This window comes from Toxotes jaculatrix, chromosome 19, assembly GCF_017976425.1.
Source record: "Toxotes jaculatrix isolate fToxJac2 chromosome 19, fToxJac2.pri, whole genome shotgun sequence".
Lineage (NCBI taxonomy): Eukaryota > Metazoa > Chordata > Actinopteri > Toxotidae > Toxotes > Toxotes jaculatrix.
The window spans coordinates 9679621-9706097 of record NC_054412.1 but is presented as its reverse complement, the minus strand read 5'-3'; the positions used below and the strand labels follow the sequence as shown (position 1 = coordinate 9706097).

At 40.2% G+C, this 26477-nt stretch overlaps 4 protein-coding genes across 7 annotated transcripts in view; 1 reads left to right on the top strand and 3 right to left on the bottom strand.

The window, feature by feature from the left end:
* Nucleotides 1-250: 250 nt before the first annotated feature.
* Nucleotides 251-4643, bottom strand: LOC121199911 (uncharacterized protein C1orf115-like). Of its 2 annotated transcripts, XM_041064914.1 has the most exons (3): nucleotides 4264-4643; nucleotides 2873-2883; nucleotides 1602-1662 (listed from the first exon to the last, which is right to left on the bottom strand). In XM_041064914.1, exons 1-3 carry the CDS (start codon nucleotides 4579-4581, stop codon nucleotides 1623-1625), a joined length of 369 nt encoding a protein of 122 aa, XP_040920848.1. In that variant the 5' UTR covers nucleotides 4582-4643; the 3' UTR covers nucleotides 1602-1622. The 2 variants fall into 2 exon arrangements, with proteins under 2 accessions (XP_040920846.1, XP_040920848.1); XM_041064912.1 differs by lacking the exon at nucleotides 2873-2883 and having other exon boundaries at nucleotides 251-1662.
* Nucleotides 4644-5024: 381 nt separating this feature from the next.
* Nucleotides 5025-13521, bottom strand: si:dkey-119f1.1 (uncharacterized protein LOC557127 homolog). 2 transcript variants are annotated; one of them, XM_041065092.1, is made up of 27 exons: nucleotides 13454-13521; nucleotides 12889-13040; nucleotides 12547-12682; nucleotides 12213-12318; nucleotides 11860-11996; nucleotides 11510-11571; nucleotides 11304-11384; nucleotides 11100-11201; nucleotides 10813-10932; nucleotides 10568-10666; nucleotides 10225-10371; nucleotides 9862-9950; nucleotides 9587-9751; nucleotides 9313-9491; nucleotides 8991-9192; nucleotides 8678-8792; nucleotides 8300-8460; nucleotides 7973-8108; nucleotides 7784-7864; nucleotides 7487-7657; nucleotides 7150-7287; nucleotides 6924-7069; nucleotides 6620-6745; nucleotides 6410-6515; nucleotides 6167-6319; nucleotides 5842-5939; nucleotides 5025-5583 (listed from the first exon to the last, which is right to left on the bottom strand). In XM_041065092.1, exons 1-27 carry the CDS (start codon nucleotides 13509-13511, stop codon nucleotides 5487-5489), a joined length of 3363 nt encoding a protein of 1120 aa, XP_040921026.1. In that variant the 5' UTR covers nucleotides 13512-13521; the 3' UTR covers nucleotides 5025-5486. The 2 variants fall into 2 exon arrangements, with proteins under 2 accessions (XP_040921026.1, XP_040921027.1); XM_041065093.1 differs by having other exon boundaries at nucleotides 12889-13043; nucleotides 13454-13504.
* Nucleotides 13522-14148: 627 nt separating this feature from the next.
* On the bottom strand, nucleotides 14149-25665 carry ak9 (adenylate kinase 9). Its single transcript, XM_041064988.1, has 36 exons — nucleotides 25573-25665; nucleotides 25140-25203; nucleotides 24981-25033; nucleotides 24784-24880; nucleotides 24463-24575; nucleotides 24155-24307; nucleotides 23765-23887; nucleotides 23315-23389; nucleotides 22961-23062; nucleotides 22590-22729; nucleotides 22174-22496; nucleotides 22025-22045; nucleotides 21670-21782; nucleotides 21334-21481; nucleotides 21146-21242; nucleotides 20983-21047; nucleotides 20837-20896; nucleotides 20498-20692; nucleotides 19892-20028; nucleotides 19595-19795; nucleotides 19231-19509; nucleotides 19002-19123; nucleotides 18597-18816; nucleotides 18401-18469; nucleotides 18094-18315; nucleotides 17692-17910; nucleotides 17322-17538; nucleotides 17021-17222; nucleotides 16767-16913; nucleotides 16385-16602; nucleotides 16011-16207; nucleotides 15646-15815; nucleotides 15060-15158; nucleotides 14822-14924; nucleotides 14572-14686; nucleotides 14149-14357 (listed from the first exon to the last, which is right to left on the bottom strand). The coding sequence occupies exons 1-36, from the start codon at nucleotides 25663-25665 to the stop codon at nucleotides 14149-14151; spliced, it is 5181 nt and encodes a 1726-aa protein (XP_040920922.1).
* Nucleotides 25666-26274: 609 nt separating this feature from the next.
* Nucleotides 26275-26477, top strand: part of fig4a (FIG4 phosphoinositide 5-phosphatase a) — a 41811-nt gene continuing 41608 nt past the window's right edge. For both annotated transcript variants that reach the window (XM_041064550.1, XM_041064551.1), the window contains exon 1: nucleotides 26275-26449. The gene's annotated coding sequence lies outside the window, so the exon portion shown is untranslated. The remainder of the gene's footprint in view (nucleotides 26450-26477) is intronic.

Below are 26477 nucleotides of genomic sequence, written 5' to 3'. Positions count from 1 at the left end.
AGGCGCAATCTAACATACATGTACATGAACATCTTAAACTACTATAATATAGTCAACTAAAATGTTAGCATAAGTTCTGATGCTTATTTACTTTTATTACTACTTATTTACTAATTTTCCACACAGTCTGCTGTTCATTTAAAATCATAAGAAAAATGTAAAACAAAAAAAAAAGCTTAGAATTTGACCATTTTACTCTGTCCATCCAATGTCCCGACTAAAATACAGAGATGAATTACATATAGTATTCTTTTATTGTTTTAAAAATAAAACAACAAATAGATTTTTCTCGCATTTTTTTTTTTTTTTTTGAAGAATCCCAGGTGCCGGTCTTTAAATCAGTCCAAAACATCCTGGAATAAATATAGTGAAAGAATAAGTTGGTGTGTCTTTCCTTTTCCAGTCCACAACAATTACACCTGTGCCCCATGTTAATGTTAAAATTTTCAAATGCAGACTAATCTTGTGTGTGCTTGATATCTTGTTTTTATTCATTCATTCTGTGTAGACGTTCTCATTCACCGCTGGCAGAACACAGAAGCCTAATTAAGAAGTTTTTTTTTCATTAAACTGCAGTATTCCAAATTTTCTTTCTTTCTTTCATTTTTCATTACAACCCAGCTTACAAATAGCAACTTGCAAAACCCTCACAACTGAACGAGCTCTCAGATGTACAAAAACACCATTATTTACATTACAACAGAGAATCCTCTCACACTTGCACTCACAGCGATTTAGCCATAATCATCATTACCCACAGTCACTTAGTCTGTTATTCACCTCACAGCAGTGCTTTAGACAGTATGAGAATTGAGAAATACCCTTGAGATCAGTGGTCCTGTTGCTCCTCTCTGGGAGGAGGAGTTGGGGGCTGATCTGGTTTTTATCTCAACCTTGATTTACTCGTCTGTGCAGGTGCTTCTCTGATGATCGCTTTCCATGTTAAGTCTTCCCAGCCTGTAAATCCCTTTAAGAAGTATCTGCCCTGATTCACTTCATCTGCAGCTACAGTAAATATTCCTCGACAGTCACTCCTGTCATGCTGTAGGAGCCACATTCCCACATTATCCGTCTGCACACATGCAGGCATCAGCTAGATGCTTGATAAAAAGAAAAATGAAAAACATTATCGAAATTAAAAAAAGGCACATAAGTTTTTCAGTATCTAAGCAAGAGGTTAATAAGTGCATGAGCAATGTGAGGTTTAGCGATAAGGAGCACTTGGGCCAGACAGTTTAATAGAACAGAGACATCCTTGATGTGATAAATATCACCTCCTGCTGTGAAAAGTCAAAATGTCTGTTGGGAACAAGGCCTATTTTACAAAGAAATAACTATAACATATTTTCCTACCTAAAAATGAACATATGAATCAATTTTTGATTAAAACTTGTAGATACGCAGAAAATAAAATAAAAAAGTAATTTCAAATACACAAATATTAGGCACAAAAGTATTCGATAAGAGTCTTTGGATTGCTGGTATATACACTAAAGAAACTGGATGAGATTCATACAGCTCAGCTCAGGTCCTGTTTCTGCCTGGATGAAAGTCAGGGACAAAAGTAGCAGCCACTGTAATCGGAGTAGAGTAGCCGAGGGCAAAATTGTAAAGACCAAGCATTACACACTTCCAGGTGGATCGTAGTGCTTTGCCAACATTCTGAAAGAAAAACATCCATAGATTAATTATTAATTCTGTAGATTTGAACTGTAATCATTACAAATCTGTTCAGTCATTCAGTGGATTCACAGTTAAATTAACACAGATCAAGGCTGAGTGACAAACTGTGTTTTGCACCAAATGTGATTATTTCGCTCACAAAACTCCCACACAATCACATTATCATCATTTTTTTTCACATAATATTCACATAATAGATAGGGCTAAAAAGCTTTCCCAGTGATTTTAAAACTATGCTAAATAAACATTTTTTTATGATTTGTCAGGATATGATTTGAGATTGAAACAGTTGAAATGAGTTCAATGTAAGCCTGCATATGTGATAGTTTTAGAACAATAGCACAGTGGGGGGAGAGGTACAGTCTGTTTTTAACCCTAAAATGTAAATAGGGAGTCCCGTGAACTCTATTGTCTCCTGCGCTCTGCCGGAAAGGGCTGTCCGGCTGAAGCGGATACAGGAAGTCAGATGTTATAGAAAAATATTCCAGAAAGAAACCCACTTCCACAATGTGGTTTGTGAAAATGACTCGTCTCACTACTTGAACTGATTAACAACTTACTATTTAAACTTAAAACTCATTCAGGCAACCATAAAGCTACTTTGAAACAGAATACAGCATATGGGTGAAATAGCATAATAATAGCTGTGAAAAAAGCTAGTAAGTGGACCATGAGTAAAGACATTTTTGTAAAACTTCCCATGGTCAAGAATGAACTTTTATGTATCATTAGCAGCCTGTCGCTCATTTATGATTCTTCTTCAGCACATTTTCACATATTTAAGTGGGTCACAACTGACTGAGAGTGTGTTAATGTTCAGTACAAGCACATGTGCCTGGTTACTTATAAACTTATTGTAGTAAAGTTTTTTGAGGTCACATAAGTCGTTCCTTGTAAATCTCACGTGAGTGTGGGTTATAAAGAAATTTGTTCCGTAAATGTTGTCAGAAAGATCCATCTGCTCCTGACAATAATTATCCTTTAAATATTATTAACTTGCTAGTTTGGCAGTTCAACTTGATTTCTTTCAATGAAACTTTGCATCTGGAAAGATTCCATTATTTTGAATTGCAGCTTTGCAGTTTTGCAATTATTAACAGTGTGTACAAATCATTTCAGTGAGGCTGATTGATGCCATGTTAAAATAAAAAAATAAATTTTGAAAATGCAGCATAAAATTTCAACTTACCCACACTGGAACTGCAAGACAAGCCATTGAAAGTTTACATTATTTGCAAGTTTGTATTCACTTAATATTAAAAACAAATAAATGTTAAACAGTCCACCCTCTTTATTTTGTTGCACTTTTCAAAAACAATCCTGCTTCCTTGAATATTATCACTGTACACCCATGTAGACATGTGTCAGTATGAAAGCTGAGTCTAATACCAAAGTATTATATAAAATAGTAAAAAATATAGTTATAGTTAACAGTATCTTAAAACTGATTTATGATTTGTTTACCTGTGTGTGACATTTTACAGCATGTAGCAGCACAGACAAACCCAACTGATAAAGATTCTGTTATTGTTTGATATAAACACTTGCAGCCATTGCCTTATCAATCACGTGTGTGTGTGTGGGTTATAAAGCAAAGAGTAAACAGATCACTAAATTTCTCAGAGGATTCTAAGAGGCTGTAATGTATTTCTGTTTAATTAAGACAAGAAGTGATCAGGTAAAGCTGAATTACAAACACACTCCCAGGTACAGTACAAAGTGATCCGTGCTGGAAAGAGTGAGGAGAGATCAGGAAACCAGACAGCAGCTTTGAACAGCATGTCCTGCCCCCCTGACATTGTTTGTCAGGACTTTCGTCCATCTCCTCTGCCATGCACCAGTAGACAGAGGCCAGAAAGGTGACACATGTGAAGCTTTAAAGCTCTTTAATGAGAGTAATCTCTGGCTTTAGTCGGGTTGGGTCATTGTGAGCCCAGAAGTTGGGCCAGCAGTCCAAGATGAGCTGGTGCTGGTTGCCAAAGAGAACACAGCTGTAATATTTATATGATGATTGGGATGGACAGGAAGAAAAGTTGATCATGCATGTATAATTTTAGGTTTATGACTTTAAGTGGTGTTTGGACTTTAAAACTGTTTAACAGTTCAGCTATCAAAATATTTTTTTTGACTAGTAATTACCTCTGTAATCAGAAACCTAAGCCTGGTTTTTATGGGAAAAGTGGAATGATTGAGCATTCCCAGTGTAGAACACACATAACCAAAACAGCCCACACATTGTGCAAATTGCATTTTTCAGGATGATTTATGACATGAAAGAGAGAACAGAAATGTAGATTCATTTACCTAAGAGTTTTTAAGTTTTCCCAGCACTTAAGAACCTATTAGGACATTGTTTTCCCAACACTTAACCTATTAGGACATTTTGAGGCTGATTAATGCCATGCTGAAAACAACTGTGATTCACATTTTAACTTACCCACACAGAAGCTACAAAGAAAAGACACAAGGGCAGGAGATGAGGGATCTTTACAAGATTGATATCACACCATCAGAGTATACATACTGCGTTTCATGTTTATTATTAACATTTTAAGAAAAATGTGAGGAGGGACCACCAACCTTCTTTACTTTTTTGTACTTTTCCTTCTTCCTTTTCTTCTTCTCCTCTTTTGCCTTAGCTCGTGCCTCATCATCCATCAGTGGCTGATACCTCTCTGGCAGAAAGGCAAAGTGTATTTCTCTGTGGCGTTTCTCATTTTGTCTCCGGTCGTCTGCCACTGTCTGGCTGTCATTGTGGGCAGAGTTTTCCACACCCTCTGGGGTATCCATGCAGTCCACATGTCGCTGATACTTTGCTGTTCCTATGTTCAGAGTCTCACCCAATGCTGCTGTTGAATTTCCGTTAAACAGTCGTGATGGAAGAGATTTAGGCTTCATCTTATCTGCTTGTCGCAGTTCTCAGGGAGGTAATGTAGTGCCACTTCCCTCAGGAGGTCAGGTATGTTGTCAAGAGACGTTATGTGCATGAGTGGAAGTGCATACCAGTGGACCGCCTCGTGTGGGAGATTTGGCACAGAGTCCTTAAAGCTGCAAATCCTTCCTCCTCACAAGACTGACCTTTTATATGTCTCAGAGTTTCAGGTTGAACGTTTTAATTTAGATCTAAATCAAAATGACATTTATCCAGTGAATAATAGGTAGAGTTGAGGAAAAACATCAAGGATTATATTTTTAATGTGTCCTGTCACATTGTCAAAAAGAACAAGAACATGAACTATGACCTATTTGATTTCATAAACAACAAAAGACATAGTAGAGAACCTAAATTACCATGTATTTATTCCTTTAACAACCCACCCTCACATAATGTAAGTTAAAAGTACATTATATACATTATGTGTCCGGTACAATCCTGTTTTGTCCTGAAATATGTTTCCATGCTTTAAAAAACCCACCAACACAGCATTTGCGTATTGTTTGGTTTAATGAACATTTAATGAACATAACAATTTTCAAGCCATTAAGTTATTTTGACAAATGATGTAAAAATTCCCCTCCCCCCGTAAAAACCCCTCAATGTAACTCGATTATATTGTACAAAACATTTAACTTACACTGCCTCTGAAACACGATTTTTAACAATTATTCTTGTTTATTTGGAAGTAAACCTTCTGAGGAATGAAGCACATTTTGTAGCGGCATTTCTTCAACTTTTACCTAAAAACAATAATCAGCGTACAACTCTGACTTGCCAGGCTGTGTGGCCTGTCCTGGGGTTAGACTCATGGAGGGTCTTAACTCCTGCTAGTGGTCTCATTTGATGTTAAATTGAGCTAGCAACACTACTGGTCCTGATCTTGATCTCTTTGTGTGTTGTTTTGGCCACGGTCTGGATCTTTCAGTTGCAGGATGCGAATGATTTTGCTCTCAGGAAGAGTACTGGAAAAAAAAAGCGAAGAAAAACAACAAAGATGACAATGCGGTCGTACGTTTGAGGTTAAGAGGCTTGTGATGTTTCCCACGGAAACCATGCAGTGGACTAAAAATCACTGTCTTTATTGCTGAAGTGATTAGTCTATCGTAGTTAATTCATTAAGTTAATATACAGCAACTATGTCAATAAATCAGTAAGTGGGTGGTCAAACTGCTTTGATATCTAAAAATATATAAACAAAAGGATGTTGTATCAGTGATTACCCCATGCTCTGTGGTGTGAGGAAAATGAACTGTCTGTAGCGCTGACCAGCAGCCACCTTCAGCATCATGTCCATTGATATCCTCCTGTTCACCATGTCCTAAGTGAACAAAACCCAGCATTGACATTATTGTTTGATAAATAAGGCTAAACACAGTGAGGCAGGTCTTCAGCTGTCGAGCGCCTTCTATATGAACTTTCTCCCAACTTGCCCTTCCCCTCTAATTCCTACAGTATTTGCTGATATGACTAGAAATGATTTCACTTCAAAGTTTAGGCATTTAATTAATGGACTTAACAATACCAATAAAAACAGTCTCTTATTACCATGTAAACATCAAACTCGTCGAGGCAGCGGAAAGGCGCCTCAGTGATGGCCCAAAGAGAGAGCACAAAGCAAACAGTGGAGAAGGAGCGCTCGCCTCCGGACAGAGAGCGCATGTCGCTCAGGTCAGCCTTGTTTCCCTGACCTGGCTGCACCTACATAGCAGCAGATGAGAAATCTGTTTTATTTTTGGGAAAATGAGGCTTAAAGTGATGTTAAACTCATGAATCAAATGTTGCTCTTACTGAGATGGAAAGAGTTTCATTCTTGTGGTCAAAGCTCATACTTCCAGTGTAGCCCCTCTGGGCCAGCATGCTGTCAAAGTAGTATTTACAGCGGGCTGAGAGGAACCTAAGACAACATAACATGCAGAGAAAAGGGATCAGATGGATGGCAAGAGAATGAAGAAAGAATGAGAATAAGCAAGGGGGTGGGTGGGGGGGATGCCAACTTGCCTCCTGAGCTCAGCATAAACCTGGAGTCTGTGGTTCATAACGCCGTCGAGGCATTTGATGAAGCTGCTGAGGTTCTTCATTTGCTGTGCAAGGTTCTTGTAGTTCTCCAGAGCCTCATGGTACTGCCTAGGAGAGGAAACCAAGATAAGGAGGAGGAAGTTTTACTTGTTTAGATGAGCTGATGTGGTGTCTGTGTTGTGGTCTGCCAAGTTTAATGACAAAAGAAAACATGTAATGTCAATGAAATTAGCCCCAGTTATGACACTACATGGCTACAGTTACCGCAGGGGTCGAGGTAACTTACCTCACAACCTCCTCCCGGTCTCCCTGATGTTCCTGCTGGGTAGAGATCTTAACCTTGAGACGGTTTATCTCACTATCGAGACTCCTGGCCGTCCGTCGCACTTCCAGGCGCTCTGGACAGATCTCTGTAGCCTTGGACACAGATGTCTGAACCACAGAGTAAAACAAACCATCAATTTCTGACATGAAATGCAGGTAAAACTACAAGGCATCTCTATATGGCATACCTGAAGTTCCTGGTCCTTGCTTTTCAGGTTGGCCTCGAGGGCCTGGATGTTGCAGAGATGGGCGCTGCGCTTCTCGTCGTAGTGTTTCTTGTGATGCTTGCACTTCATCACCTCTTGGTCAATCTTACTCAGCTCCTCCTGTAGTGGGACAAGCACACAACGAATTACCACATGCCCTGCACTCATTTACCTGGGGGTGGATGTGTCACCTTGAGCTTGTGGAAAAGCAGTGTCCATGTATTATATTTCAGCACCTCTAGAATTCAGCATATTTCAGATTAAAAATTACGAATGGAGAGCGATGTCCTCGAGAAAATCCTCAAGGTTGTAGCAGTACCTTGACCGGGTCAGCGTCCTCAGTGATGGTGTTGATCTGCTCTTTGTGCTGCTGGTACTCCTGCTCTGCCTTCTCATATGAGACCCTGAGGTCGGCCATCTGAGTTCGTGCCTCTTCGTACTCAGCACGCTTGGGCGCGATCTTTGTAATGATCTCCTGAAGATCCTCCTCCTGTGGCAGAGTAGTCGCAGCAACAAGCCACAACCAAACAAGTATTTTTTTTGTAACATTTCAACAGCAGCATATGATGTGATTCACATCTACGTATTGGACTGTATTGATGTGTTCTGTACAAACCAGGGGCCTGAGGTCCTCTGACTGAGGCTCCTCCACATTCTGTAGGTCTGTCAGCTCCAGCTGTAGTTTCGTGGCCTTATCCTAAACAAATTACACAGACTTCAGGGGGGGCAAATTCTCAATTTTTCAGAAAGAGATAAATATTTCAGAATAAGATGAACACTGATTTGTAAGAGGTAAAGGTGTTACACTGGCAGTCTTCTTGTCTATGTCAGCTCTTCTCAGCAGTCCTTCGTTCTGTTTGATTTCTTCATCTAACTTTTTCATTTGTTGCTGGAAGCGAGTTGCCTGAGCTCTCTGGTTCTCCAGCTCCCTCTGCAAATGCCTGAGAGGAAAGAAAGGAATAACTTAATAACTGAAGCTAATTGATTCCAGCTTCTATGTTGTTGTTTTATTGTGTCAAGACATAGACAAGATTCCTTTCATCAAATACTACAACAACAAGAAATCAGCAGGAGATGCCTCTGGTGACCAGAAGTACCCAGGAGTGATGTCTAACTTCACACAGACACACACCTGATCTCCTCCTCAACATCTCCTGAGAGGTGATTGGCTCGGGTCTGCTCGGCAGTGTAACTGCGGTTATTGTAGATCTGGTCTCCCTCCCTAGTGAAGGCCAGGATACAGTTGTGAGGAGGGTTTTTGCCCTGCATCACTCTCCGAGCCTCTGTGCGATTCTAGACACACACACACACACCCAAAAAACAAAATCCATGCTTATGCACCACACCTTTAGCACACTAAAAACTAAAACAGTTGTTACGTGTGTCTCTTAAATGCAACCTATCCTACCCTGCCTGGTCTTTGTCTTTAGTTCACATCAGCTTTAAATACATAGCTACATAGCGTATCTTGTGCTAATGAGACTTTTCTTGTCGAGAAATTGGTTGTTACCTTAATGAGTAGAATGCTCTCTATACTTCTTTGATCAATCAGGCAGTTGGCCACAACTGGGTCCTCAATCTCTAGAGCCTGAAGCACGGAGGGGTATTCAGGGTGATTCACGGCCCTGACACAAAGGACAAACAAATATAACTCTTGAGATATTCTTGCACAGTTAAAGTGATATGTCACACAAAAATGTATACTGTAAGTATGGCAGACTCAGTCCCACCTGTTTTAAGCTTCAATTAATATGTACTCAGTATTCTACTAAACCTTGAACAAGCTTTCTATAAATACTTGTGAATAATTTGCATCTCCTCACTTCCTTCTTGTATCATGAACGTGTGGTAGGAACTGGCTGGTGACGATGGCAGGTCTGCGGCTTCCTGAGAACACTTTGGCCATGAGGCCCTGCAGCACCCTCTCATCCTCGTGGTTGTCGCAGGTGAAGGCGTGCAGCTGGCCTTTAAGACAAACTTCTACAGCCAGGGCCAGCTCTGGGTCCTTCAGGCTAATAAGGTAACCTGTAGAAGGGAAGGAAATATAAAAAGAAAGTTAGAAGTTGCCTTTTTGTCGCTTTGAGAAAGACAAAGTGACCATCTTATGGGTCTTAAGTTTTAGACCCAGAAGACCCCAAGTCTTACCCAGGGGTCCTCGGGGTTTGTGCTTGAATTGGCCCCTTCTGTGAGCTTCCTGGATGGCAGTGAGGAGTGTGGGCATGTGCTCTCCAAACCGCCGCAGCCGATTGGAGCGACTGCTCTCCATAGTCTGCAGGTTCCTTCTGTTGGCTTCAATGGACCTCTGCAGCACTTCCTGTTCTCTCCTGAAGACAGAAGGTGGTGGGCATTTTATCATGTTAGAGGCTAATTCTGTTTGAATGATTCTACAGACAAGAGAGTCTTCATCAGTTAAAGAGACCTCATCTTTGCTTGTTCTTCCTTGGCACGGCTGCGGGCATGCTGATACTGATCAATCTGTTGGCCCAGAGTGGGAATCTTGTGTCTAAGGTTCTCCAGCTCGGCCTGTATCTGCTCCATACGCTTTGTCCTGGCCTGACTCTCCACTCCCGTTGTCTGACTGATGCTGGAGGGTTTTAAGATAAATTGTAAAAAAGTGATTGCAAAACTTAGAAGGATGAAAAGCAAAGGGGAATGAAAATACATTTCAATTTGAATACACAGATGGAACCGTACCTCAGCTTGAGATCATTTATCTTTGAGGACAACTGAACCTTGTCCTTTTCCAGGTCCCTCAGGTTAGCTTTGCATCGATGGACAGTGACCTAGTGTGCAAACATTAAAAAAAAACAAAACAAACACTGGCCATTTACAGAGGTGCAAGTGTCACACTGATCACAGTAACTTTACACTGTTCTGCCCGAGATTATATCTGACAACAAAAAAAGAATGTGGATCAGAGTGTGCGTTAGCTTTGATGGAAAAGTTAAGAAATACACAGCTATTTCTTTTGCAGATATTGTCATTCAAAAATATGAGGATAATATGGACTGCATTACTCAGATATCAGATACTATAGACAAATTGTAAAAACCTGACCTCACTAGATTTGAGCACAGTATTGCGCTTCTGGGCCTCGGCCTTGAGCTCAGCACATTTGGGCTGGAGCTCCTGGACTTGCTTGGTAATCCCCTCCAGCTGTTCCTGGATCTGCTTATACTTCATCTCAGCCTCCTCGATCTTTTTCTGCATGATTATATAATAACATATCATTGACGTACAGGGTTAAAGGCTAGAGGACAGAAGAGGGTTAGGCATGAAGAAGTGCAAAGCTGTGGTGTGAGCTGTCAAACTGGTATTTAATTACCAGTATTTGTATATTATATGTTATACTAAAAATACATGGTGATGATTTATGGTGACTCCTACATAAGCATCATACCTTCCATTCCTCCACCTTCTCATCATATTTCTCTGTGGAATGTCTGTCTGACCGCAGCTTCTCCTTCATGGGCTCCAACTCCTTCTCCATCTCTGTCACCTAAAAAATTTAACACATGCAGTTACAGTAAAATATTAAGACAAATGATCTTTTAAGTAATTATTGCACAGTGGGTCAGTGGGACACAGAGGAATGGGTAAAGAGGGTTGGAAATTCCATATTGAGAGAAAAAAAAAATATCTCACCAAAGCCCAAGCCATTTGTTTCTGGAGCTCCTCCAGTTTGGTGTGCATTTCGTCAAGCGATGCCAGGCTCTTGTACCGGTCCTCTTTCTCCAGGTACTTCCGCTTCAAGTCTCTCAAGCACTGTCACAGTCACATAAACATCTATGGTCATACAAAATTAGCTATGCTATTGAACTTATTATTAAAGGATTACAAATTCGATCCACCGTGAAGCCTAAAAGTGTAATAACTATATCACAGTCTTGTATCAATGCAGTTAAAAATGAACATGTGAGGCTGATTCTTACTTCACTATGTTGCCCCACTTTATCCTCTGTGACATGCTTGGTGGTTTTGATGTAGACGAAGTCCTCTCTCATCTGCTCCAGTTGTGTTGCTTTCATAAAAAACTGAGCAAGAAAATCTGTCTCAGTCAAAGTTCACAAGAACAACAGATAAAAAAAAAAACTTTAATTTTAAAATGTAGTTGTATATAATTACTGTAGACAAACCTTATATTTGTCCCCCTCTCCTTTGGAGTGTAGGAAGTATTTGCTCATCTCTTGAGTGAGAACTGACACAGGATTGTTGACCTTCAGAGGAAAACAAGTTAATAATGACTCCTTCTTAGCTAGACAGGTTAATCCCACAGAATTTCATTTAGACTTAATAAAGTTTAAAACAACACTGTACTGTACAAGACTTGAGTTGCTCATACCTGAATATTAAAATTGTCCAAGATGGACATGAGCTCTTCCTTTTTGGTTGAGACAATGTGACCTAGAGGAGGAAAAAACCTTTATGAATAATGCTTAGTAAGAATTATTCAGGCAGTTACTGGGAGTGTTACATTTACACACTAATACTGCAAAACTTTGTTCTTTTACATTTACTCTTCAGCAGTGTTTTGTTAGTGTGAAATAATCAAAATAAAGGAAACACCTTTCGGTGGACAAGCTTAAATATGTTTGGTGGAAATATTACAATGTATATTTTTGTACCAAGTTACAGTAGCGGTCTCAATAGAATACTGAAAATGAGAAATCCATGACCCGTCATGGTCTTTACCTGATTTGCTTCTCAGCTTATAGGTTCTCAACCCTTCACGTGTTATTCTCAGGTCTACAGTGATGGCTGAACCATACACCTCAGCTTTGTAAGCATCCCTTCCTTTGTTACGCAGGGTAATCGATACATCAGCTGAGCTGAGGAAGCAGTAACACAGATTAAATCTATTGAGTCAAGTGATACAACTTAAAAAAAAAAAAGAAGTTAATTTTGTGTGTGACCGTACAATTTCAGATTTATGATGGATATGAGAGTCCTACTCGCTCTACAAGAAAAGACAACAGACAACTGATGCTTTCTCAAATTTGCGGGACCTCCAAAAAATCAGTTACACAATGTGGTACAAGATTTACCTTTCACCTTCTTTCACAAAACCCTTGAGGGATGATCCTCTGTTTGTGGCCTGTGCATTCCCACCTAAAGCAACTATAAGAGCAGTCAGGACGGCACTCTTTCCACCTGTAACACAAGCAGTTTGTGCACAGAAAAAATTATGTAAACAATGTAATAAACAGAGGAAGTAAATGGAAGATAATACAGGCAAAAGAACAGAGGGTATTCCAGGAAGAAGGTTAGGTTGGTAGAAAGCACAGATTACACAGATCCAACATTTTCTATAAAAGCACTTTATGAGTTTCCACAGACGTAGATGTAGTAATACCATACTGGTTAAATGATTTCACTCACTTCCATTGTTGCCAACAACAAAGTTGACATTGGAACCAAAAGCAAACGGACCGAGGAGTGAGTGGCACATGAAGTTCTTCAGCGTGATGCTCTCCACAATCCCTGCATCACTCACCACCTTACCAGCACCTTGCACCTAAACACAAGTTATTTCTGTCACTTAACTCCAGTGCATACCACATAGCATGACACTGTGATGTAGCTAACCTGTGCAGTTCTTTTTCTTTTCTCCTCAGAGAATCAACTAAGACCAACAGAATGATAAAGAAGCAAAGAAATAGATATAATTTCTTTGAAGAGACAAAAACTACAGTTTTATAGAATGACAGTGAGTGTACCTACCTGTCTGCTCAGTAGAGGATCATCCGTTTCACCATCAACAACATTTTCATCCTCCTCCTCCTCCTCCTCTTCCTCCTGCAACGGTCTTACCCGTTTGGTTTTGGGGGTTTCACTGACAGAGCTGCTCTTCCTTTTAGACATCTTTAGACAACCTACTTTTCGGGAGAAATGAAAGTGAAAGAAAACCCACACCAGAGTTAGAAGAACAAAGTCATCCTGTTAGTCGGACTTAAATCAGCGACTCTCATTCTCCGGCTAAAAAGATTACTGTGTTTTTTTCGCTTTGTAAGCTGGAGTTATGTCTTTCTGGAACCATTATGTGATTAAAAAAAAAATAACTTCCAGAATGATGACCGCAAGCCAAGTTAAACAAAAACAAGACAACAGTAGCAAGTTACATCAGCGAAGCCACGTTACAGAACTAGCATAGCTGGGTGACTAACGCTACGTGCAGAATATAAAGTTCCTATGTAGCCAGATAGCAGGTCAGTATTTTGTGGCGGAGTTCAAATCGTTGTGAGAAACTGAGAGGAGTGGTATAAAAGCTCATGGAGCTACTGCTTACCTAGCTTACAGGAGCCGCACACAACACAGCTGGTGGGGAGGACCAGAGGACTTCTCATCTAATTCGCGCTCACAAGTCCACTGGCAATCTCGCGTGGATAAACGAGATCGTGTTTTTTTTTTTTTTTTTTTTCCACTGTGCACACTTCTGTATCCACTCAGCATTTAAGTGGCTTAATATTCAAGTTAAGGTTACTTATATTGACAGAATAAAGCTCATTTTCGTGACTATCTTGTGTTTCACGTGTAATTTGAGAAAACATGCTTGCCTCACGTTAAATTCATGTAAAATGTAATGCATGAAAAGGAAAGTGCAGTGTTCACAAGAGTGTATGGCAAAGCTACAATGAAACAAGAGTGACAATCCCAGCAAAATATTTTTTTCCAGCCATAATGATGGAGGATGATTTATTACAGAGAGCTCTTAATATAACCTTTCAAATGACCTTTTTTTTTGTCAAGGGAGATATCTGCACATCCAGCTGTCTCAGATGCAGGTGAATTGGAAAGTGTCATGAAAAACGAAGATCCCACACACTGCTCTTGTTCAACATCACATTTTCTTGATCATTCTCACAGAGGGACCAAAACAAGGAATCTTCTCTTTTCAAGACTAAAAATTACTTTTTTAGTCACACAGGTGTCACACCATATAAATACAGTAACCAGTTGTAGTCAAAAGTGCAAAAGGCACAGCTACAGCACACAGTTGGCTGTTGGCAAGTCTTCCAAGGCCAGAAACTTATTCAGTTTGAATTCAAAGTCAATGGGGCGCCCACTGGGAGGCATGTAGTTCCCTCTCATTGTAGAGCTCAGGTAGGGAAGGAGTGCACAATTCTCTTCAAACAAGGCCAGCTTCTTTTTGTACTTCTGGCGAGTGTAGTCTGTGCTCTTGTGGTTGAAAGCTGTAAAAATGTGAGTTTTCATTTATTACACAAGTAAAAAAAACAATATATGTGGAAAAATACTGTATCACAACTCAAAGTAAAAGTTACTAAAGAATTATTAGCAACAATAACAATAACCTCCTTTCACATCATCACTATCCTTCTAATTTAATTTAGGCAGTTCACATATAATCCTTTATTACGACCAGGCCCAACCTTGAATTTTGTTTACCTTTCAGATAAAAGGCCACATAGAGAAGCGCTGATCTTTGTATGGTGAGGAAGGGATACTTTGGTTTGAGACACCCAACAGCTGTCATGGCCTTGATGACTGCTACTGCCACACCCTAAAAAATACAGACTTCACTCAAAATACAGCAAATATCTCAGAGAAACACTTCAGAAATGCACTCATATCAAATGTTGACATTATAAAATCTTTGCAGATGGGATTAGAGCAGTATTTCTTTAGTGTGTTTAACCTGCTCCAGATATCCCAATGTTGGAAGGGAGGTGAGGGTTACAGGATCACAAAGAGGGGGAACTTTACTGGGCAGCCTCTGGTCCCAGTAGGTTTCAGGAGTCCTAGACAGATCATGTGTGAACACTAAGTTTTACTTAATAGAACAAAATTTAACAAGACAAAAATAATATTACCCTGTCATCATTATTGTAGTGGCAGTGACTGACACATTTCTGAAATATGCAAAGAGACTGCACCTCAAAAACTTGTCCTGCTTCTGCCTTGTCTCAAAAATGTAGATCCGTTCTCTGTATTCCACAGCATATTCCATCTTTCCTCGAACCAAGGCTTCATACCTAAGAACAAACAAGTTTTCCATAAATAAAAAACTATCAACTAAAGAGTTGAGGGCAATAAGTCAAGATCCAATGCTAGTTAAGTCCCCTTGACATGTTTGTTTTATTTGTGTTGGAATGTGGTGTGAATTTCTGTAGGTTGCAGATGCTGTTGACTGCTGTCGACAGTTTTCTGAAAGTATGCTTTTAATTATTTTGTGTCATTATTATTTACATTATGTTTAAATTGTGTGCTTGCAATGTACATTATGTACACTCTTCAGTGTAGTGAAAAGAGCCACGGACCACTTATAAATTTACTAAGGTGAAGTAACTTGTAATTGTTTCTACTGCTAAATAAAAAACAAATCCAAAGTTTTGTTCTGGGCCCTAGATATGTCTTAGAAAAGAGGTAAGAAAAACTGGCTAATCATCTTGTTTCAGAATTAACTTTTTCAGTGGAGCTGGTTAGAGCTAGACTTGAACTTTATAAGGGTAAACACTGTACCTTTGCTTTCCATCCAGGTAAGTGACAGGACAAAAGCCCTTCATCTCAGCTTGCTGTGGGAATCTGTTCTTCACCTGAATCTCAGTTAGCTTTCTTGGCAGCAGGTGGGGTTGTGGGAGAGAGTGTGGGCAGCCAGGAGTCACAAATTGATCTGGTGTGGACAGGAACTTCTGTGGTTGAGAGAGAAATATATCATATAAAATGTTGTACAACATGAATTTTATCCTTTACATTTTCAGAGTATTATGTTAATTATAAAATTCCCTGGGTATTAGCAGAAATGTAATTTGAAATATCTGAAAAGCAGAACGACTTTCCACCTTTGAACAGTTTATATCTATGTCCTTAAGCTCTTCTACACTGACCTCTAAATGGTCTTCACCACACATCTTGTAATATTTTCCCCTGTGCTCAGCTGCATGAGTCAAAGCCGCAGTTTCTGAGCAGTCCACCAGGTGGTAATGTAGAGCCAGGCAGACAGGGCAGTGCTGACCAAACTCTCCAAGCCGACAGTGCAGCTCCTTGGGTGTGATGCACAGCCTATTGATGCAGGCTGCTTGACCTGCAAAATTAAAATGCACATGGAGGGTGGCCCTTGCTTCTTTTTACAATTTCTCTATTTTTGTCTATTGTTTAATTGCTGCCCCTGAATTTGTAAGTAATTTTTTGCAAACATCTGAAGAAGTTGCTTCAGGAGTAAAAAGCCCTGCTGATGCCTGGTTAGGCTTCTTGTACTTACCACTGCATGTCCTCTCCAGGTAGCTGTGGATGTATGTCATGCTGATACTGACTTCCTTTAAAATGCTGTTCCAGATCCACCATTTGCTCTTTAAGCCATCAAGCAGAATCCAGTTCTGATACTGTTGCTGGAAGTGCTTCCTCACCTGCTCCACCTGCTGCTTGTAACAGGAGTTACGAATGTGGAGGATCTCAGAGCTGTCGTTCATCAAGTGAGGCCTTTAACGAGAGGAGAGAGGGGGGAACAGGACACATTTTATTACATTAACTTTGAAGACGTGATTTTAAAAAGCCCTTAGACTGTCCCTATTTAGAAAATAAATAGGTTTTAAGATTTCTGTGTTTCTCATTCCTTTTGTTATTATGTGTAAATGTTCTCTCACTTGTTGGGTTTTATCTTGTCCACAAGGCCTCTCTTCAGCACTTCCACTGTGTCCAGCTCAAGCTCAGCTACTACCATGGGGATGATGCTCTGAGACCTCATGAGCTCTGTCTGCTTAAGTGTCATTGGAAAGCCATCCAACACATACCTGGAATGCCAAATAAGTAAATATAGTCTTCAAAAGTCATTTTGTCAAGACATTGGTTTGAATCTTTTCAGGCCTTGAGTTTTAATAAGCTTGTAAACGGAACACACCCTCGAGAGCTGCAGACCGAGCTCATGAGAGCCACGTCCAGGCACTGAATGGCCAGTTCATCAGGCACAACGAGGCCCTGGGAGAGATGCTTTTTCATCTGGAAGGCCAGATCAGTGTGCTCCTGAGTATTAAGCACCATACGCATAACATCGCCAATGGACAGCCGTGCCAAGCCGTATTTTTGAGCAAACATCTGTGCCACTGGAGAGACATAGGCAAACCAAGAGGAATGAAGAGAGATAAGCCTGTGAGAAAGTGGAAGCTTTGAGTGGATTATTTTGAAGCTGTTGCAAATCTTACCAGTGGTTTTTCCAGATTTGGGTGGTCCAAGAACAGCAATTTTAACAGGGAGGGATGGGGTTGGCTTGGGCTGCCTAAGGTACTTCAAGGGGTTGAGCATAAATGTGTTGCGGTTCTCCTTAGATGCAAAGAAGTAGATATACTGATGGAAGATCAGGGGATATGTGGTATTGAGGGGCCACTGCAAAGGCTGGATTAAGTCTCTGTCCTTGTATTGCTGTGGAAGGGAAATGTGTGTGGATAAACAATATGTTAAAATACACTACAATGCATACAGGAAATTTGAGTTTTGCTAGTAAGAAGTAACTTCTACAGCTTTTATCAAGGCCTCATCCAAGTGATGATGAGGTCACTCCTGAATTATCAATACCTTGATTGGATCCCAGCAGCCAAAGGCACTGTGGAACTTGTAAGAGAAGAGCAGCAGCTTCTGTGCGAGGCTGTATGAAATGGGTTGACATTTTTGGAAGAGTGACTCCCTGTTAGTAAGCAGAGGTTGCATTTTCTGGAGCAGCTGATGCCGCACAATTCGGGGCTTGCGAGATGCACTGATAGAGATGTTGGGTATGTTTTGCTCACTCAGCAGCTCCTGATTATAGAAAAACACAAAGCAGAATACAGGAGGGTCAGTAAAGTACAACTAGTTTACAGTGTAGAGCTTGTCCTAAACATGAATAGCATATATATATATAGCAAATCATAAGAGTGTGGCAACCAAATCATTGTTTGGTTAGTTAAGTGCCTTCGTGGGTTTGTATGTGTGTCTTTGTACCGTTAGGGTAACAAGGTTGTTTTCATCAGTCACAAAACGCTCTTCTATTTCCATCTCCAGCCTCTCAGAAGCTGCATCCTCAGTCTCCTCGTTCTCTGTGTCATCATTATCCTCTTCTAAAGGAAACTCCTCTTCCAGCATGGTCTCTATCTCATCCTCTATGTTGTCTGCAGCTTCTTCCTCTTCCTCTGCATCATTTTCTTCAGCAACACGATACCTAAACTACTCAGTTAGGTGATAAAGAGTAGAGGAAATGGTTAACCAGTGATGGAAAGGGGATGACCAGTGTTATGATGAGATGGCTTACTTTTGTTTTGGCTGTTGTAGCGCCTTTCTCTGCCATGAGTTCAGCCCTTCTCTTGACAATGTTCTTCTCCTGTACCAAATAGATTGAAGTTTTTGTGTCAGATATTCACACAACATACACTAGTTCTCAGGGCAGGCAGCATCAGTAATGTGTCATAATAATGTGGGCAGGAACATTATATTACCAACTGGCTTACCCGTTTTTTCTTACGTAGATCACGAAGGAGGTTCAGCTGTGCTTCACGGCGGTTGCGACGCTCACGCCACCTCTCCAGGTATGTCGGCAACAATCTTTTCTGAACATCTGTGACATCCACCGCCATTATTACCACAACGTCAGGGAAAAGCTGTTGCTGCAACATGTACTGCACTTCATCGGGGTGATGTGGGAAGCCCTCCAAAATAAAACCTGTGGACCTACAAGACAGAATGTTAAGATCAACAAATATTCATTAAAAAAATATATATATACATATCTACTTAAAAGCAATAGACACAAATACACAAAAATGCATACATAATGAATGCAGGTCAATAAATTAATTTGTCAGTCTTTGCATCTAACTCAGCAAAAATGCAAATAAGCATATTTGCACAGCTACTTGTATGGTTCTTGTCTCCAGTATGGTGCGATAACCATGTCCAGGATCTGTGGAGTCAGTGGATCTCCATCAGATAGGTAGGCTTTGATGGCCATTTCCTCATCCGTCAGTACCACTTCCTGCTGGAGACACACAAAGGCAAATACTCAATAATTCAGTGTCATAAGACATCATAATTCACCAGTTATTCTGGTGACTTTCTCTAGTGAGAGAGTTTATTAATGCTGACCTCCATCTCATTCATGTTGGCAGAGGTATTTTCCTCTTCCTCCTCTCCGTCCTTCCCCATAGCTTCCTTTATCAGGGCCTCCAAGTCCTCAGGAGACTCCTCTGAAGACTCTACCTCATCAGCATAGGGCACCCGCCTCTTTGTCTTGGCCATGATGAGCATTTGAAGCTGCTCCCTGAACTGAATATAGAAGAGGCCAAGTTGCTGGGCGAGCCACTCACCATGAGAGGTCTTGCCTGACCCATGGGTACCTAGCAAGAAGATCCGCAGGGCAGGAGGCTTGGACAGAAGAAGATAAGAAATGTGAGGAATTTTTGTTCATTTTACTATGACTTTTTCTTTCCTGTCTCATGTCAACTTGTACCTTGAGAGGCTCAGTCTTAGCAACGAATGGTGTAGGGTTTCGAAGGAAGGCGTCTCTTGCTTGTAGGCTGGAGAAGTAGAAGGTCTTCTCGCGGTACTTGGCTGCAATTTCGTCCGTACAGGGCCACAGGACGTTATGGTTTTTTAAGGCCACGGGACAGAAATGATGAGTATCACCTAATCTCTTGGCTGTTGTGTCCCCCTGGTTACGTTGAGAGGGAAGAGATGCTGTTTAAGGCTTGTTTATGTAGTAATTATTCATTAACAGTGAAAGTGAAAATCTTCTCAGTTTACTGACTTCCTCCTCCTCCTCTGCTGTGTCATTGTCACTGCTGCCTTCCTCAGCTCTCTCCAGCTCTGCCAAGGCCTCAGAATCCTCTGCCTCCTCACTCTGGTCCAATGCCGACAGCTCCCATGGCACATATTTGAAGGGCTCTGAGAATCATACATGTAAACCAGAGGCTGAGTGTAATTTTTTTTCTTTGTGTGGTTGAATGTCACATCGTTGCAAAGATAATTAATTTTATTATCAATTTAAAAACATCTGTCATAGGTAGGCAGCATGGCCAAAAAGTAGTACTGTATGTGCCAAAATTTGCCTCATCACTTGGATGTAACTTCACATTAATATAATTCCTTTACTGCGTATTAATTCCTTTAATCAAGCACTGGCAGAGAGAATAGTAATGAATGTAACTGTTAGTCTGGCATATATTATAAAGCCCTCATCTGATTTTATTTAGAATTCTCAGTAGGTCTTGATTAAGATGAAATAATAAAAACACCAAAACAATTTTAAATGACAGTTAATTGTTGTGTATTTTCATAAACTGAAAGACCCGAGGGTTGTGATGTAGCAAAAACTCAAGACTGTGACTGATACTTTGAGAAAGTTTACACTCACTCTCCATCTGAAGGACCATCTCTTGAAGCAAGTCCTCAGGGCTTTTGCCATCGATCTCAAGGACTGAGTAGGAAACAATTAGACCGGACTGCATCTGCTCCCATTCGGACACAAACTGTTGCAGCTGCTGTTTATAGTCATTCATCTCTGGGCCATCTGGATAACCCAGCTCCAAATGATCAGGTAGTATCACAACTTGAGCAACAGAGGGAGAAGGAGAAAGAGGAGAGAATAGAAGTGTGTAAGATGAATCAGAATTTGTGTTCCCCTCTTATAACTGATTGAGATCAATTTGCATTTTGATCTGAAAAACATCTGCATTCAATAAAAATGTCTCACCTTTATTTTTCATTAAGTCAGGATGTATAGGGCTGGTGGTGTCAGACTGCTCAGGATTTTCTGCAAGGAATGCAACAAAAAATTTACAGGCTCATGGAGGGCATATGGGAATTTATGCTGCTTCATAGACAGATGTTAAAGCATACCATCAGTCTCCTCAGCTACTGTCTCAAGACTTGAATGCATCTCTGATTCTTGCTCCTTTTGGTTTCTAATGTGGAAAATAATGAAGCACAAAAACAACACATGCATACAATGCTGCTCAGATATAACAAACAAAATGTTTAACACTATTTTATCCACACTTACAAGGCCTGTTTCTCCTTCTCGGACTGTTCATCCTGCAACCTCTTCCTCACTGCTTTGTCGACACTTTCCTTGTTCATCTCATACAGCCTCTTCAAAACTGTCCAACACATTGTGTTGTTTAATGAAGCATGAACACTGACTGTCTGTATATTTAAAATGGTTGTGATGCTTCTTTCAGTGTCTCCTACCTTGATTACCACCACTATCTTTGAGACAAAACAGGATGTCTGGCAGAATTTCACCATGCTGTAAGGCATCCATCTGGGAGAAATTCTTGGGAAAGTTGTCAAGCACCCAGCCAGTCTTGACTTCTGCATCTGCGTCTGCCTCTTCGATCTGTAACATCAACCTTATTAGCACCAAATGGCAACATTTAGGTTTAATATAATCAATGGTTTTTTACAATTACAGTCTCAAATAAAGTTACAGAAGAGATGGTTGGGTATCCTGAACATAAGAAGTATATTACTAAGTACAAAATGCTTGTGTAAATGGAGCTGCTATGTTTCAGATCTTGGACATACCTCTTTTATATGGTTCTCCAGTACCTCAGCATACAGGCCTAAGGGAGATGTGCTCAGTTGTTTGGCTTCCTCCAGTGCCCTAAGCACCATGGCTTTCACCTCTGGATGATCCTCTGTCACTGAAAATAACATTAGCACACAAAAACTCTGATATCAAATACTAAATGCCTGCTTTGTTACAGAATCTGAGATTCAGAGAGACATAATGTGGCACCATTGGACTACTCTATGACAATTACAGTGTATTTAAAAGACTGAAAAAAGGATCATTTATCCATGATTGTTTGAATCATGTTTGAATTTGTGGTTGTGTCAGAGAGACACACGAATGGTAAAGAGTATTTTAAGATCTTACCTTCTACAGAATTGGTTTCATCTGATGAAATAAAATATCACAAGATTAACTCAGATATGACAGAACAATTCACGTTCACAGTACTGCATAAAATACTACAATATGAATATACAGGTGAATATAATAATAGCATACAAAGCTCAACTTGCCAGAATTCTGCCCGCCATCCTGCTCCCGCTTCATCCTGATTTTCTCTACAGCGACCTGTGTAGTCTCCTCTTTGATTTTGTCAAGCCTTTCCTGTTCAGCCTTGGACAGAACTGGCTGCACTAGTTCCTCCATGTCAAGCACCACTGCATTGTAGTGCTGGGCTAGAAGCTTACACAGGGTGCTCTTTCCCGCCTGAGGTGGCCCAGTAATAGAAACCCTGCAAGGGGGTCTGGGCATTGGAGGAAGTAAGTACCGTCTGGGGTTTGTGACAAACTTCTGGTAGGCCTCCTGGGATGAGAGGATGTACAGTTTGTCCTGGAAGCTGTACAGGAGTTGACATAAGAGTTGGATGACAGTTTTGCACAGTCTCACTGTACTGAGTAGACCAGGCCATAGCCTACAACATGACACTTACCCCACAGAAAATTCAGGCTTGCCAGGAATGACCTGGCCCTCCTTCAGAGCAACAGGACAGGTTATGCCCCAGCGGCTCCTTCTCCACCTAAAGCCAGGGGCCACTGTCCTGGAAGATGACATAATTCTCAGTAGGTCCTCCTAGAAAAGAGATGGACTCAGGATTAAATTACTTCCGGTTACATTAGAAGAGGTTTCAGTGGAGGGAGATTGTTAGAAGAACTATCAGTGCATACACACACCTAAGTATCACCTATGTGTTCATTACTCAAGCCTATGTTGCTTAAAATACTGGTGGTTTTTAAGCATTCACTTAACTGGCTGTGTGTTAAAATATGGTTTAAAATAAAAATATGGTCATTAATATCAGACCGCGTCAACATCTTCTGGCAATTCTTCATCATCAGTCTGGTGGAGAAGGATGGGAACGGGGACACGTTTTATTGCCATGGATCCAAGACGGGACATTACAGTCTACAGACAAAACGATTAACAAACTAACATCAACCCAAAGAATACAGTTGCTCATGCACATTTATGCTCACACGCATGCTTCACACAGACAACACTGCTGCCTCACATTTAAACCAGCCCCAGAATAATACTAGCTGCTAATTAAAAGCTTACTATGGTGACAAAATCAATTCAATATGACATTCAAAATTTTGTTATTTATTACATAGTTTATAATACTGAAGATGGTTCATAGATCCTTAGTGTCATTACCGAGTGTAGCTCTTCAGGTGTGTTGTTTCCATCCAGCTCCAACAGGTAGAGGGGGTTGTGGACCATCATGTAGTCCTGAAAAAATATCAGTTAATTTACATTTTACTTGCTCAGTGGAAGTTTCAGCATGACTGTTTTTACTTTTGTCAGTACGGCAATTAATTCTTATCCCTCAACTGATTTTATTTACAACAGATTATTATGATAAATTGGGTTTGTGACTAAAAAACTTTTGGATTAGGCTGTTGTTACTCCATCTGTGCATCACTAGTAATATCTCAGATATCATAATTTGGATTCTGACAAAACAAAAAGATGATACATCTCTACAGTGGACAGTAAACTCTTTCTAATAACTCAGAAACACAGGCTCCATTTTCACCAAACATAGTAAATGCAATGTCTTAAATAATGAGTCTTTCAGAGGTTGTGCACTCCCAGGTAACTTACCTCCAGAGGTCCGAGCATGGTATCCTTGTACACGTTGATTCTACTAATAGCATTACTGGCCAGATTCTCTGGTGTCCAAACCATCTGGTCAATAACATCTTTTTGGAGTTCCTCTTCAGCAGACTGCAAGCAAAATAAATCCAGTTAGTACGACAGGAAATCATGGCTTGACAGCTTTCTTGTTTTGGGTTTAAAGTGTAAGGTTGTGATGAACTTTATTAGAATCAAACAAGTCCTCTAAAACTAAGAAAGGCCCAAATCAAACAATTAACTGTGTCCAAATGACAAAAAAAAAACAAAAAAAAACAAAAAATATACTTTAAATTACTCTGACACTAAAGACAGAACAGGTTGGATACAGTGGCATGAAGCGGTTTCCTTGAGCCATACCTGCTCCTCTTCATCCTCCACTTCCTCTTCCTTGTTCTTCTTCTTGTTGATGTACACCTCTTCACGCCTCCACTGCTCCCTGTTGTATAACTGCCCTGTCTCTGGATACTGCTTCAGACCTGACAGTCTCCGTGCCAGGTCCTTATCTGCACACTAGTGGAATACGGTTATGTTCGTAATTAAACAATGACACATTTCATTAAAAATTTAAGACTTCAAGAAATTAATTAAATCAATTTCTGCATCAAGCAATGCAACACTAAAAAATGATACAATGCGCTACTCTGAACAAAGGATATGAGTTTAACCTTGATATTGATGATGAAATCAGGTGTTAGCTTGAGGTTTCTGACCAGTTCAATCTGCTCCTGAATCTTTAGATGCTCTTCTGACATGAATGGCAGGCAGCTCAGCACATATCCTGTTTCACAATGCACTAAGACATCAAATACAAGTAGTGGCAAAGCTCCCATTCTGCTGTTTTGAATGACAGCTTGCTGTGCTGTCATTGCGGGTTATATTAGACATCCATTCTTTTAAACTTGATCACACTCCACAAACAGCATTTTATTTGCATGCATGATCACTGTACTGGGCCTGATTACATATACTTCAAGTACATGATTTACCATAGTGCTCCACATCTGGTGAGTTAAGCCTGGCAAGAATCAGCTCCAGCACCTCATCTTCTGGTATACTCCTCCCCTCAGATAAGATTTTTAAGAGCTAAAATTGTCAGACAATGCATTAATGACACATGAACACCCATGATGTACAAAAGGGATAGTTTGCTGTTCTGTACCATGATCCAGAATATGGAACTCACCTCTATGCCTTGCTTTGTTTTATTTTTTATGTGTGAGTTGAGCAGATCTGTGTCTGAAATATTGTAAAAGCAGATGATAAATAGGCTATCTGAAATCTTGAAATGATGTGCACAGACATGATGTTGATACAAAGACAAAAAAAAAAAAAAAGTACTTACCATCAATCAAGATGCACTTCCAGGACTCTGCAATTTTTTTGGCCAAGGTGGATTTTCCAACACCCTACCAGAAAAAAATGGCACAAAGTTGAAATTACATGTTTTGATATTCATTGTGTTTTGACAAAATAGCTCCATGCTCCACTCACAGTTTCTTCAGCAACAATACTTTCTTTTTTTTCTAACTGATGGGAAATTAAGACGTGAGGACTGGGCCTATTGTCCTTGCATATATTTAACCAGCTCGGAAATGGTGATGTGATACATGTGTGTTCACATCTTCACTTGAGGAAGACCATCTGTCGCCGAAATGTGGTCCACATTACATTTTCATCATTGTGCGGTGTTGGTATGAAGCATTAGTAGATGTGCTACCTGTTGGAAACCATTTCTGGTTGTGCAGTGTTGCGTGTGTAAAAGAGAGAGAAATTACCGGTCTCCCAACTATGATGAAGCAGGTGGGTTTGGCAAGAAGATTCTCTCTCTCGGCTTCATCTTCTATTAGGTTGTCCACAAAACGGTCCATTTGAGCTTATTAAATGTCAATACACTGGAAGAATTAAAAGTCATGAACAGAACAGTGAAAGATCTTATCCGTGTGTCAGCTGTAACCTATCTGACGACCTAACTGTGCGGCCGGTAACATGACCTGTGAATGCGTCGATATAGAAGTTAGTTAGCTACAGGTAACTGTTTTCACTTCAGCAGATGTTTGTTTACTTGCTTTTGAGTATCCCTTTTTCCATTTTTACCAGTATAATTTTTTTTAATCATTGTTTTTTTTACTAGTATTTACTACGTTTACCTACCTAGCTTTACAAAACCTAGGTATCCAGGGTTAACAGTCACGGAACACGGTTACCATAGAAACTAACAAACTAAAGAGAGGGGGTTATGTCTTTCCACATTGTAGCTAATAAATGCTAGCTACTTTTTGGTTTGAGAGTTAGTTTTATTTATCTTATTTTATTTTTATAGTAAGAGTAGTTTTATGTGTTTATGAATAGACTGAAAGTCATAAACAAGGACTGACTGCATCTATTTAATAATCGCATTTTCTGTCATTCGAGCTTTTTGACTCTGCAAGGCACCGTATCAGCTGACGTGGGATGTTCATGACAGTCACCTGACTAAAACAAATTCATGCTGCATGCTCATGTATGCTAGCCAAAAATACTCGGGCAGTTTACAGACATATTAACGTTTTGACTAAAAACGTTCAGAGTAGTTGTTTTGACTGCTAGTGAAGATGGATGCTATCATCACTGGAGACGGTTTGTGGCTAATGCAGCGAGCTAGCTAAATAAATGGTGAGTAAAGTTAGCTAGAAGAGGTGGA